We start from the raw sequence: 11959 nt of genomic DNA on the forward strand, positions 1-11959 counted from the left end.
ACACAGAGCAGTAAGCTGCTTGAGGATAGAACTGAGGTGACAACAGGCCAGATTTCGAAAACGACACTCATTGATGGTGAATGGATGATGATTGTTATGAAATCTTGAGGAGCTACCCTAAATACTAATTTGGGAGTGTAGGTGACACAGCCTCTCTGTCACTTAACCTTTCTCTCCAAACTCTCTTTTCCTGTTTAGGTAACAAGAGAAGACAAAGAACTGCACAGAAAGATCCACCGGATCATTCAAGAAGAATGCCAGAAACCAAATCGTAAGTGGTGTAATATCCATGTATCCCAGTGTCTTGGAAGGGGAAATGTTCCCTCCTGGAGAGCACTGGACAGAGGGTTAGGAAACCTAGGAGTTTTTCCAGTAACAGCTTGGAGGCATGACTGGTTCAGACACTTGCCTTCTTGGAGCCTCAGGTTCCTCCTGGCTCAAGTGAGTATTAGCCTCGCACGGTTGTTCTGACCTGGGCCACATCTAAGAGTCAACCTTGGAGCTTTTATGAACCTACTGCACTCAGGTCCCAGCCCTAGGGATTCTGATTCACTTGGGGCTGGGATGGGGGCTAGACAGTAAACTCCTCAGGTGATTCTGATACAGCAAGGTAAGTCATCAGGCTAGGAGTTTTTGATGTCTTTCTGGTTTCATAGTCTCTTGTGTGCCTGCTAAGTTGCTTCAGTCATGTCCAACTCTTTGCGACCCTATGGACTGTAGCCTGCCAGACTCCTCTGTTCATGGGCTTCTCCAGGTAAGGATACTGGAGTGGGTTGCCATGCACTCCTCCAGGGGATCTTCCCGGCCCAGAGGTTGAGCCCACATCTCTTATGTCTCCTGCATTGGCAGGCGGGTTCTTTACCACTAGCACCACCAAATTTGTGCTTGTTCCACTCTGACTTCTTGTCTCTAAACCCAAACTTGACATTTTCCTCTCTTCTACTGTCAAGCCCTTCAGTGTTGGGAGGAGTGGTTCTGGACATTACAGTTTGTGACAAGTATAATTCAGTCATCTAGAAGCCTGATAATTTGCAAGAGAAATGGTTTAGAAAAGAGTTGGTTTTAGTGGAGTTAGGTCAACCCCTAGTGGTTAGAAACTCAAATTGTAGATAGTCTGACAACAGACATTGCCATTTTCACACTAGTTAGAAATAAAGCATTTGTCTTATCTTTAAATCCTGTGTAAACTGACCACTCTTAAAGGTGACTTTTCACAGTCTACCTTTTGTAAACATATGCTAAGAACAAATGTCGGCATATGTCAACAAATGACGCCAGAAGAAGAGTAGAAAGGCTGGTTAAGGAGCTCAGGCAGGCCTCTTCCCCCTGCTTGCTTTCTTTCCAGAGAGGTCCACCTCGTGTCCTTAAAGCCCACATATGCCTGAGACCTGGATCTTTTCCAGGCTGAGTCAGTGGGTGGAGCAGGACCAGGTCTCCAGCCCTGGTGGTGATGGTATGCAGCCCTGTTTAGCCTTTGTGGACCCATGAGGTCACCTCCCAGAGTGGTGTGATAACAGCTCTTAAAATAAACTGAAAGCAATCTATTATTTGATGCAAGGTTTCTTAACTATTGTTCACTTCATTCAGAACAAGAAGGAAAAGTATCCTTTAGTTGCATTGAGGGGAAACTGTCCACAACTGAAGAGCTTTTTAGAGCAATGAAATGCACGATTCTTCCACAAAGAAGGGATGAGAGGGGAGGCTGCTTCCCAGGTGACATTCCTGCACTCATTCTAGTCCCAGGCCATCTGGCCAGATTCTTATTTTGATGTGTATTAGGAACAGAGCGGATAAAGGATTAGTAATCCTAGGGCCTGGTGAAGCGAATGAAAGCAATTCACACTACCTTTCTTAGGAGAATCAAATAGCCTGGGTGACCTGAGGGTCTATAAAGTGGCAGGTTTTATATCCACTTCTAATCCACAGGCCAAGTCCTGCTTCGGTGAGTGTGTCTGTCAAGGCTCTGCTAGTCAGTCTATAAAAGGGAGCCTCTAAAAATGATAAGCCAGTTCCCTGAAACTAGTGAACTCCCAGGAGACGAATTCTGGAGCATGGATAACAGAATGCCAACAAAAATATCATGTAGGGACTTAGAGTCTGTTGCAACCACCTCTTTTCATAAGAAATACCTATGACATTAAAAAGTTATTCAGAGTATTGTATGCATAGAGTAAAAAGTAAAAAAGTACAAAAACACACACAGAAAAGTCAGACTTCCTCCCAGCACCAAGCCGCAGGCTCTGTGTTTCCCTTTCCGAAGGTAGTAGATGTCATTGGTTTCTGGTGTATCCTAGAGATTTCATATGCACTTATAAAACACATTTGTATAGTTTATCCTTCCTAAAATGCCTAAATAAAGCTTAGCATATAATACTCAGTGTTCTATACATTGTATTTTAAATCTAGAGGTCGTTCAGCAACAGTATGTGTATAATAAGTACCTGTCTTTTTAGTAGCAGTCTTTATATTTCACTATATGTATTGATGGACAGATATTTGACCATTTATTTAATCATGGCTGTGAGAGTTGGATCATAAAGAAGGCTGAATGCCAAGGAATTGATGCTTTTGAACAGTGGTGTTGGAGAAGACTCTTGAGAGTCCACTGGACTACAAGGAGATCAAGCCAGTCAATCCTAAAGGAAATCAGTCCTGAATATTCATTTGAAGGACTGATGCTGAAACTGAAGCTCCAATATTTTGGCCACCTGATGTGAAGAGCCAACTCATTAGAAAAGGCCCTGATACTAGGAAATATTGAAGCAGGAGGAGAAGGGGATGACAGAGGATGAGATAGTTGGATGGCATTACTGATTGAATGGACGTGAGTTTGAGTAAGCTCCAGGAGATGGTGAAGGACAGGGAAGCCTGGTGTGCTGTAGTCCATGGGGTCACAAAGAGTCGGACATAACTGAGCAATTGAACAACAACAACTGAACCTTTAGTTAATTCCTAACCTTTCAAACAAAGAATTGAGTTTTCCTTAACAGGATGATTGGTAGAAGAACTTAAAATCTTTATAGTCACTTATGAGGTCGCAAAGAGTCAGACATGACTGAGCGACTGAGCTGAACTGATGAGTATTTTAGCAAAGGGTAAACCTACAATAATGACAGGATCATAAACACAGGCCAGTTTTAGGTCCCTAAAGCACTGGTACGTGGCTTGTCTAAAGATGGGCCGTGTGGCATAGTTGTAAAAAGCGAGCTGTTGGAGCCACCTTACCTGGGTTTGAATCCCGGTTCTGCCACTTTGAAGCTATGTGGCCTTGGGTGAGTCTGTGGCTCAGGTTCTTTATATGCAAAACAGATAATAATGGTACCTACATTGTGGATTGTTATAAGGATGAAATAAACTGGTGTTTTCTCAGGAAGCTGGCAGAGTGAGAAACACCAGAAGCCCTTCCCTTCACTTAGACAGCAGTCCCATCTGTCTGCTATAGCTATTTTGGAACTCTAGAGTGTCTATAAAGGCTGGAAACTTCCAGAGGAAGGTTTGGACAGTAATTGGAGTTGCTTCCAGTCAATATTCAAATCTTAGTAGCAGCTGCCCATCCCATACCTCCAACTACATAGCAGGCAGCTGTGCATATGTTTCTGGATCTAGGGTGGGCAGAAAGAGCCCAGTCCTCCATGTGTCAGGGTCTGTGCCCTGATCACTCATTACTGCTTCTGATCACAGAGGTGTGGACAGAGAGGTGGGTGGCCGTTGTTACACCTCCTCCCATTGCTGTGACTGCCTCACGCAACGGCTGAGGTGACTTCCAAGGGATTTTAAAAAGACTGGTACCCTTTTTTTAAAAAAACTCTTCATTTCTTTTTTTTTTTTTTTGCCCCTTTTGGAGCCAGAAAAGAAAGACTTAAGACATTCAAACTCAACTGCATATATGAGGAAAATTAGAAAGTGACCTCACATACCCAGGAAAAGGCACAGACTCAGAAATAGACCTGAGAAGAACTTGGGTTTCCATCTCAGGCTATTCTTGGCTCAGAGACAGCCTACAACAACCAAAAAAAAAAAAAAAATTAGAAACAATAACAAAAAAACAGCTAACACCAGGAAAGGGGAAGAAACTAATCTCCAGAATTACCACATTATTAGATTCAAGTGTCCAGTTTTCAACTAAAAGTGAAAGATATACAAAGAGACAGGAAACTATGACCCATTCAAAGGAGGGGGGATAAAAGCAACAGAAACTATCCCTGAAAAAGACCTGATGGCTTATCTATTATACAGAGGCTTTAAAACAACTGTCTTAAAGATGCTTATGAAAATGATGGGTGAATAAAATGAAAAATATTGATTAAGAGAAAAACTAAAAAATTCTGACAAGGACAGGAACTGAAATGCAACATTTACTAGTGATTCAAAGGCAGATTTGAACAGGAAGAAGAATCAACAGGGCTCTGAAGAAAAATGAACAGAACCTAAGGGACCCGTGGGACATCATCAAATGGACCAACGTATGTGTTATGGGAGTCTCAGAAGAGGAGAGCAGGGGCAGTTATACTAATACTAATATCAGACAAAATAACCTTTAAATCAAAATGTTACAAGAAACAAAGAAGGATATTATATATTAATAAAAGGCTTGATAAGAAGACATAGCAATTTTACTAAAATCAGAAATGAAAATGAGGACATTAATACTGATTCTACAGAAATAAAAAGGATTATAGAAAAGTACTGTAAACAATTGTATGCCAACAAATTGTATAACCAGATGAAATGGACAAATTCCTAGAAACACAGAGCCTGCCAAGATTAAATCATGAAGACATGGAAAATCTGAATAGATCTACAGTAAGGAGATTGAACCAGTAATAAATAATCTCCCAACAAAGAAAAGTTTGGACCTAATGGTTTCACCAGTGAATTGTAAACATTTAAAGAACTGATGCCAGTCCTTTTCCTCCTGTGACTGGAAGACCCCTCTATGAACATCCTTGCTAGACAGCCCTCAGATGGCAGAATGGCCTTAGTGAAGAAGTCCTTTAAGGCCTCTGGGGCAGTCAGCACTGCTGAACATAAATGCCTATAAATCACCTTGAGCCCTGAGCCTGAGCAGCCAGGTCTTATAAAAACTAAGATTACAAGCCGAGCAGTGCTGGAATTCCCAGTGTTCCCTCTGTGCTGTGTGCAAACCCATTTTTGCTTGGTGTCCTTCTCTACCCACCATCATCAACTCTTCCTCTTGGGAAAAGTTGAAGCTTCTTTAGAACACGGCCTAGGTTTTCTGCATCTTCTTAGGTTATGAATATAACGATAAATAAATTCTCCAAGGATGAAGCACCCACCGTGAGTCTCCTTTCACCAACACAACCAGGGGTGAAACAGGTGCTTTTCTTCCCATTTTATACATGAGGATGCAGGATGAGAAACATGGACCACTTTGCCCCAGTCATAGAGCCAGCACTTGAGTTCAGGTCCTTTGGACTCCAGAGTCTGCTTTCCGTCTGCCCTCTGTACCAGTTCCCGCTTGCTTAGTGCTGCACATGTATTAATAGTAGGTGTTCAGGAAATTTTGATCGAACAAATGTTGAAGAAACAGCTTGGAAATGTGGAGACCAGTGGAGTTTCCCAACAGTAACCCCGGTTGGTAGGAATGAGTTGACTAGCCACTAGAGGTCAGAATTAACAAGTCTTTGTTGGCCCACTACGTGTGATCAGCCCTGACCTTTACAGCTGGGAAGGACCTCACAGGTGCCCCCACCTCCGGTCCCACTCCCTGTTGGTCAGAAAACCAGGCTTGATGATGCAGTGACTTGCCCAAAGCCACAACCATGTTTTGCCCATCACAACCCCTCCAGGACTTTCTGGAGCCTAAAGCATTCTGTCATCTGAAAACAATGTTCAGTTACTGTGCAGAGCACTAGTGGGCCAACTGCTGGGCATATGTCAGAGAGAGACCTGACTGTGCTGAAAACTGGGGGGGGTTGGTTTCCAGAAATGAGTTTTGACTTTGACTCAGTGTTACAAATAAGTTTTATGTCATGACCCTGTAAATTATATCATTTCATTTTAAATTTTACTTCAACTATATATATACATATATGCTGCTGCTGCTGCTAAGTCGCTTCAGTCGTGTCCGACCCTGTGCGACCCCATAGACAGTAGCCCACCAGGCCCCCTCGTCCGTGGGATTCTCCAGGCAAGAACACTGGAGTGGGTTGCCATTTCCTTCTCCAGTGCATGAAAGTGAAAAGTGAAAGTGAAGTCGCTCAGTCATGTCCTACCCTTAGCGACCCCATGGACTGCAGCCTACCAGGCTCCTCTGTCCATGGGATTTTCCAGGCAAGAGTACTGGAGTGGGTTGCCATTTCCTTCTCCAATATACATATATAATTGAATATAAATTAATATTTATCCTACCTTAATATTTATCCTACCTAAAATGCAATACATTCTGTAATCTCATATTCTGGTCTGCTTCAGTATGTTTGGTAAGAAAAGAATGCTAATCACAACCCACTAAATTGATTTCATGATCCTCAAGTGGTCATAACTGCAGTATGAATACCACTATTGCAAAATGATTGATTTCTACTAGGAAAGCGGTCACTCACCCTGAACTGTTACAGATGGTCCCATTTGTTCTGGTAGAGGATGAGAAGTTCCTTGAACACAGCTACCACAGACAGACTGTTTGGAAGCCTAGGCAGAGAGGAGTGAGAAGAGGCCAAAGGTCACCATTGCAGTCCATGGTCCAGGATTTACAGAAAGAATAAGGAGACTGCTGCAGGCTGGCTCTGCTGTCCACCTCAGGGGGGCTCCCACCTGGGAAGCTAGGGGGTTAGCACTGAATATGTGCACCTGTACATGTGACTTCATGAGAGAAAAAGATGATCAAACGCTAAAACCCCACGGGGTTATGAGTATAAAATTACTGACTGGGAATCCTGGAAGGCTGAAGGCCTATGTCCCCGAGCAGTGGCCTCTGGCACACACCTGAGAACAGGTGATTTAGTTTGTTGTCATCAGTAAGGTAGGCCAGTGCATCTCCTGCTTTAATGTGCACGAGAATCATCGGGGCAGGTGGGGAGGCCTTATGAAGCTGCAGGCTCTGATCCAGGAAATAAAGAGAAGGACTTCCATGTAGAAGAGAGGACGGGGGGAGAGAGGAGGGTCTGACGGGTGTGTCCAAGCTTCACCAACTCCCTTTTTCCCACAGACGTGGAGAAGGGCTGCCACTTCCTGCACATCCTGGCCTGTGCCCGCCTGAGCCTCAGCCCAGGCCTGAGTGAACCTGTGCTGCAGCAGGTGCTGCAGCTGCTGGAGGACCAGAGTGACATCATCAGCACCACGGAGAAATACTACACAGCATTCTGAGCAGAGGCCAGCAGGCAGCACAGGCAGAGTGGGGAGGAGGAGGGAAACCAGCTGGCATTCACTCCCAAGCTCTGGTTTTAACATTGTGCCCAGGCTTATAGGTCTGGGGGCAATTATCTCATAACAAACTATGAAATCGGGTGATTTGAGGAATGGGAATTTGGCATAAATTCTGGAGGCTGCCTTCTACCTGCCGTCAGTTCAGTCACTCAGTTGTGTCCAACTCTGCGACCCCGTGGAATGCAGCACGCCAGGCTTCCCTGTCCATCCAACTCCCGGAACTTGCTCAAACTTCTGTCCGTCGAGTCAGTAATGCCATCCAACCATCTCATCCTCTTTCGTGCCCTTCTCCTCCTGCCTTCAATCTTTCCCTGCATCAGGGCCTTTTTTAATGGGTCAGCTGTTCACATCTACCTGCTGTATCCTGGGTTAAAATGACTTATCTCAGCCACAACATGCAAGAAAACCCTCCTCATTGGACTCTGGGCTGGACCGAACATCACTCATGGAGCAGAAGAGGATGAAACTGCTGGTGGCTGGCCTGGTTGGAGGCTCTGCCGTGGAAAGGGGCCTTCCATGGTAAAGGCCCCTGGACTGCGGGAACAGAAGAGCATACAGATCACCAGCTCAGATGCTTTTGAAAACTTCAGACTATCAGGTACTTTCTTGGCATCTCTTGGTGGTTAAGACCCTGGTGTAGGGGACTAGGTCTCCCTGGATGAGTGTTGCTGACCTATAATTTCTGTGGGTCAAACCCCAGCAGTGGGTCCAGTCTTGGGTTGAATTGTTTATAGCAATGGGAATAAAACAGGATCTAAGGCATGGCTCTGTATTTGCCGTTTTCCTTTTGTCCCTTTTGAATCACAAGGCATTTCAGTACATGTCCCTGTGCTTGAGGACACTGTGACTAAATACAACACATCGTCTCTTAATACCCTGAAGGTCTTGGAGGCTGCCAGCCAATTACCTGGCAGTGATAGATGTTATTTTCAAGGTTACCATTGAACGTGCAGAACGTCCTGACACCTTCCAAACACTCGGTATGTGCCCAGACAGGTGATGGGGTCATGCTTTTGCTGGGAAAGACAGGTAAAGGAAAGAAATCTGGCATATGGCATAGGCTTGTTCTAACAGCTCGATGACAAATCCAGCCAGTGAAAAGCAAGTGCAGGGAAAGATTTGGAGTTAATTACAGTCATTTCACAAAAGCACATCTGCCTTTGGCTGCTTCCTTAGAGCTTGACGTAGTAAGCTTTTAGCAGCTCTACTGGCGGGCCTGCAGGCCTGGTCTGTTGTTCTGCTCTGTGTGGAAACAGTGGTTTTACACTGTGGCTCCATGTGTGAATCCTAGCATGAGTCCCGACAGACGACTTCCTGTCTTGGACTTTTCTGACTTGACCCAAACCTCTGCTCAGTTTCTAGCAATTATTACCCAGATAGGTGCCCTGTATTCAGAAGGGTTCCTGTAGAACAGGGTTTACCTGGAATGACACCCCAGTGGTTCCTCCTTGAGGTCAGCAGCTGTTCCATACTGAACACACCTCAGATTATTGGAGCTGGCAGGAAGGGGTCTTGAGTTGGAACATAAAAAGGACACATCCTTGCACACAACTATGCCGCTTCTAGAGGGGCTATAACCCCAGGGAGGTGATCACAGGATGGAGAGAATGAATGTCCAGGGTATCCATTGCTGTGTAAAACTGGGGTAAATATTCCTTTATAGGGAAAAATTAGTTATGGTACATGTACACAATGAAATACTATGCAGCCATTAGGTTAATGGAGTAAACAAATACTGTTGCCATGGAGCAGTATCCCCAGGAGATTGAGTGGGAAGAAAATTGAGTTACAAATCTATTTATATAATACCACTGACCTGCACCCCCCCGTGTGTGTCTGTATGTATCTAAACAGAGAGTGTTTCTGCATATCCATACATATAAATGTGGCGAGTATACACGTACATACAGTTTACCACTCCACTCCTAGGGTTCAGTCCCAGACCTCTTTTCTGTTTAGCTTGCTCCCATGGGAATCTCAACCAGTCCCAAGGCTCAGACCATTTGTATGTTGACAAACCCCAGTTTACATCCAGTTTACACCTCTTGGAACTCCTGACCCTCCAATCAACCTCCTGCTGACAGCATCATTTAGGTGTCCAACAGACATCACAAACGTAAGATACCCAAAGCCAGGCCCCCATCCACTGCTGACCCCAAACGTGCTCCTTCAGAAGTTTTCCCTGGTTCAGGAAGAGGCAGCTCCATTTTTCCAGTTGCTCAGGCCAAGCCCCTTGACTCCTCTCCTTCTCTCATATCCCACATCCAACCTGCCCATAATGGCATCTCACTCCTCTACCACCACCCCTGGAGTATGGGGGGGCTCCTACTGTCCTCTCTGCTCCTTGGCCCCTCTTCAGTTGACTGTTAGCACAGCAGCCCTGCTCCACGGTGCTTTTCTCATCACATGGAACACCCTCTGTGTGTTCCTTACCCTGCTTATTATTTATTCTCCCTAACGGAGGGAATGCTCCATGAAAGCAAGACTTCTTCTCTGTTTCATTTCCTGCTGTGTCCCAGCACCTAGAACAGGGCCCAGCACATCTTCCAAGCAATACCACGACTGTGTGTGTGTGTGGCTCCCCTCCACCTGCTAACAGCTTCCTCTCTTTACTGGGGACTTTCTCCAATGCCTTGGAAGGCTGTTCAGGCTGGAAGTACTCAGAATTAACACCTACTAGCTTCAGCCAACGGGACCTGAGGTATAAATACTTCTGTTCCCTCACCATTCCGATGAAATATCTCTGAGGCTCATGTTCTACAGCACTTCCCAGAGTTTGTCTGTGGGATTAGGCTCCATCCACCCACAGCAGCAGCTAACTTGATAATCACCCTCAATTGGCTACCTTACCCTGTCTTACTTTACCCCTCTCCAATTCTGTTTGCTGCAGCTCGCAAATGAACTGCTTCCTTTTTGATCCTTGTCTCGGGGTAAGATTCTGAACAAACACAACACAAATGCTCACAAGTTTATTTGAGAAATTCTAATGAATAATTATGCACATCAGTTTGTTACAAATGCTCCCCAAAGTGACACACTTGTTACCTCTGAAAGGTGAGATGTCAGATGCTTTTTAACTACATATCTATACTTGAGTAGTGTTAACAATTAGTAAATTGTCATTATACACTTCGCCAACTGTCTCATAAACATCTTTTTAATTAAAAAAAAATTTTTTTTGGCACACCAAGCAACATGCAGGATCTTAATTCCCCAACCAGGGATCGAACCCGTGCCTCCTGCATTGGAAGAGCAGAGTCTTAACCACTGGACCACCAGGAAAGTCCCAGGTGTCATTATACAGAAATAACAAAGCTGTCTCTCGCTCCCCACCCCACACTCAACATAACCTAAATCATGAGTGAACCAAGAATTCGATGAGACTCTTCCCTCCATAGTAAGATGAGGGAAGCTCTTAGAAGACTCTCTGGGGCTACAGTTGGGTCACTGTTCATGAACCGAAGAGCAACTGAGGGGCCCCCCTGAGAAGGAGGGAGACTGAGCAGACATCCTCCTGTTCTTTCCATGCGCACGTTTCAGGAGCCGAGAACACTGCCTGTAGTTAACGTAGGCGAGAAGACACATAGCCCTCTGTCTGGTCAAGGATTTGTTTGAAGACTCGTGATTATCCCCATCTGGTAAGCTCCCAGTGCTTCTCATCCCTGTAAGACACTTCTTTCTAATTATTTCCCCCTCTGATAGTGTGCCAGGACACTGGCCGGGAAAAAGCCAAGCAGAAAGAAGTCTGTTCAGTGATGAGGAACCCAAAACTTGGTGCCAAGGATTAAAACCAAGAAAACTTGTAATTTTCCACTGGAGAAAACATCCGCACTTTTTTATTAGTGCCATTTCTTCTCTACAAGTGGCCTCTAGAGCAACTGCCGGAAAAAAGCATCTCATTGTTTCCTTACTAGATTTACATGAAGCATACAGGCAAACTCAGGAAGACGGTGATGAGGCTTGCTGGAGAAGCCGGCAGCAGGCGCTGGGAGAGAAGTAGACCAACCTGAAGGGAAATCATGTGCCTGGATGAAGAACCTTGCAACAGAGTTTTTATTTGCATAACAGTCTGTTACTGGTGGAGGCTCTAAATGTGATCCCAAACTCCCACATAAGTGAGTTTTTACTTAATCCAGAATTTTTTTTAAAAAGGCCTATTTTTATTGAACTTTTGTTAGGTAAACCCAAATAGGTCAGTCCCAGGTTTTCCATGTTCATAGGAATTCTAAATCAAATCCCAAATTCCTGAAGAGACTCCAGCCTCTCCCTGTATATCAAATTTAAATGATAGATTTCACTTTGTAACATCAAAAGAGGAATTTTGAAGACCACAAAATAGCCTTGTTTGTTTGTTTGTTTGTTTGTTTTTAAACAGAGACAGTAAAGTGGTGTCTCATTAATTCAGGCTGATGTGGTGAAATCTTTGTGTAAGTTAGTGAAAAACCTGGGCTTGAAATAGTGCCATCTTGTGACTTTTGGTCTACCCAATGAATCATATTATGTCTGAATTACTATGAGGGAACAGGTTTGCTGCTCTTAGGAAAGCTGCTCTAATGAATAAGGATTACTT

At 44.5% G+C, this 11959-nt stretch overlaps 1 protein-coding gene across 12 annotated transcripts in view; it reads left to right on the forward strand.

The window, feature by feature from the left end:
- STN1 (STN1 subunit of CST complex) overlaps positions 1 to 8151 on the forward strand; it is a 40512-nt gene extending 32361 nt beyond the window's left edge. For all 12 annotated transcript variants that reach the window (XM_081543611.1, XM_081543636.1, XM_081543661.1 and 9 more), the window contains 2 exons: positions 199 to 271; positions 7172 to 8151. In XM_081543611.1, coding sequence (XP_081399737.1) covers positions 199 to 271; positions 7172 to 7329 — 231 coding nt within the window. In that variant the 3' untranslated portion in view covers positions 7330 to 8151. The remainder of the gene's footprint in view (positions 1 to 198; positions 272 to 7171) is intronic.
- The last annotated feature ends 3808 nt before the right edge of the window (positions 8152 to 11959 follow it).

This window comes from Giraffa tippelskirchi, chromosome 2, assembly GCF_054371585.1.
Source record: "Giraffa tippelskirchi isolate mGirTip1 chromosome 2, T2T-mGirTip1v1.2.pri, whole genome shotgun sequence".
In the NCBI taxonomy this organism is placed as follows: domain Eukaryota; kingdom Metazoa; phylum Chordata; class Mammalia; order Artiodactyla; family Giraffidae; genus Giraffa; species Giraffa tippelskirchi.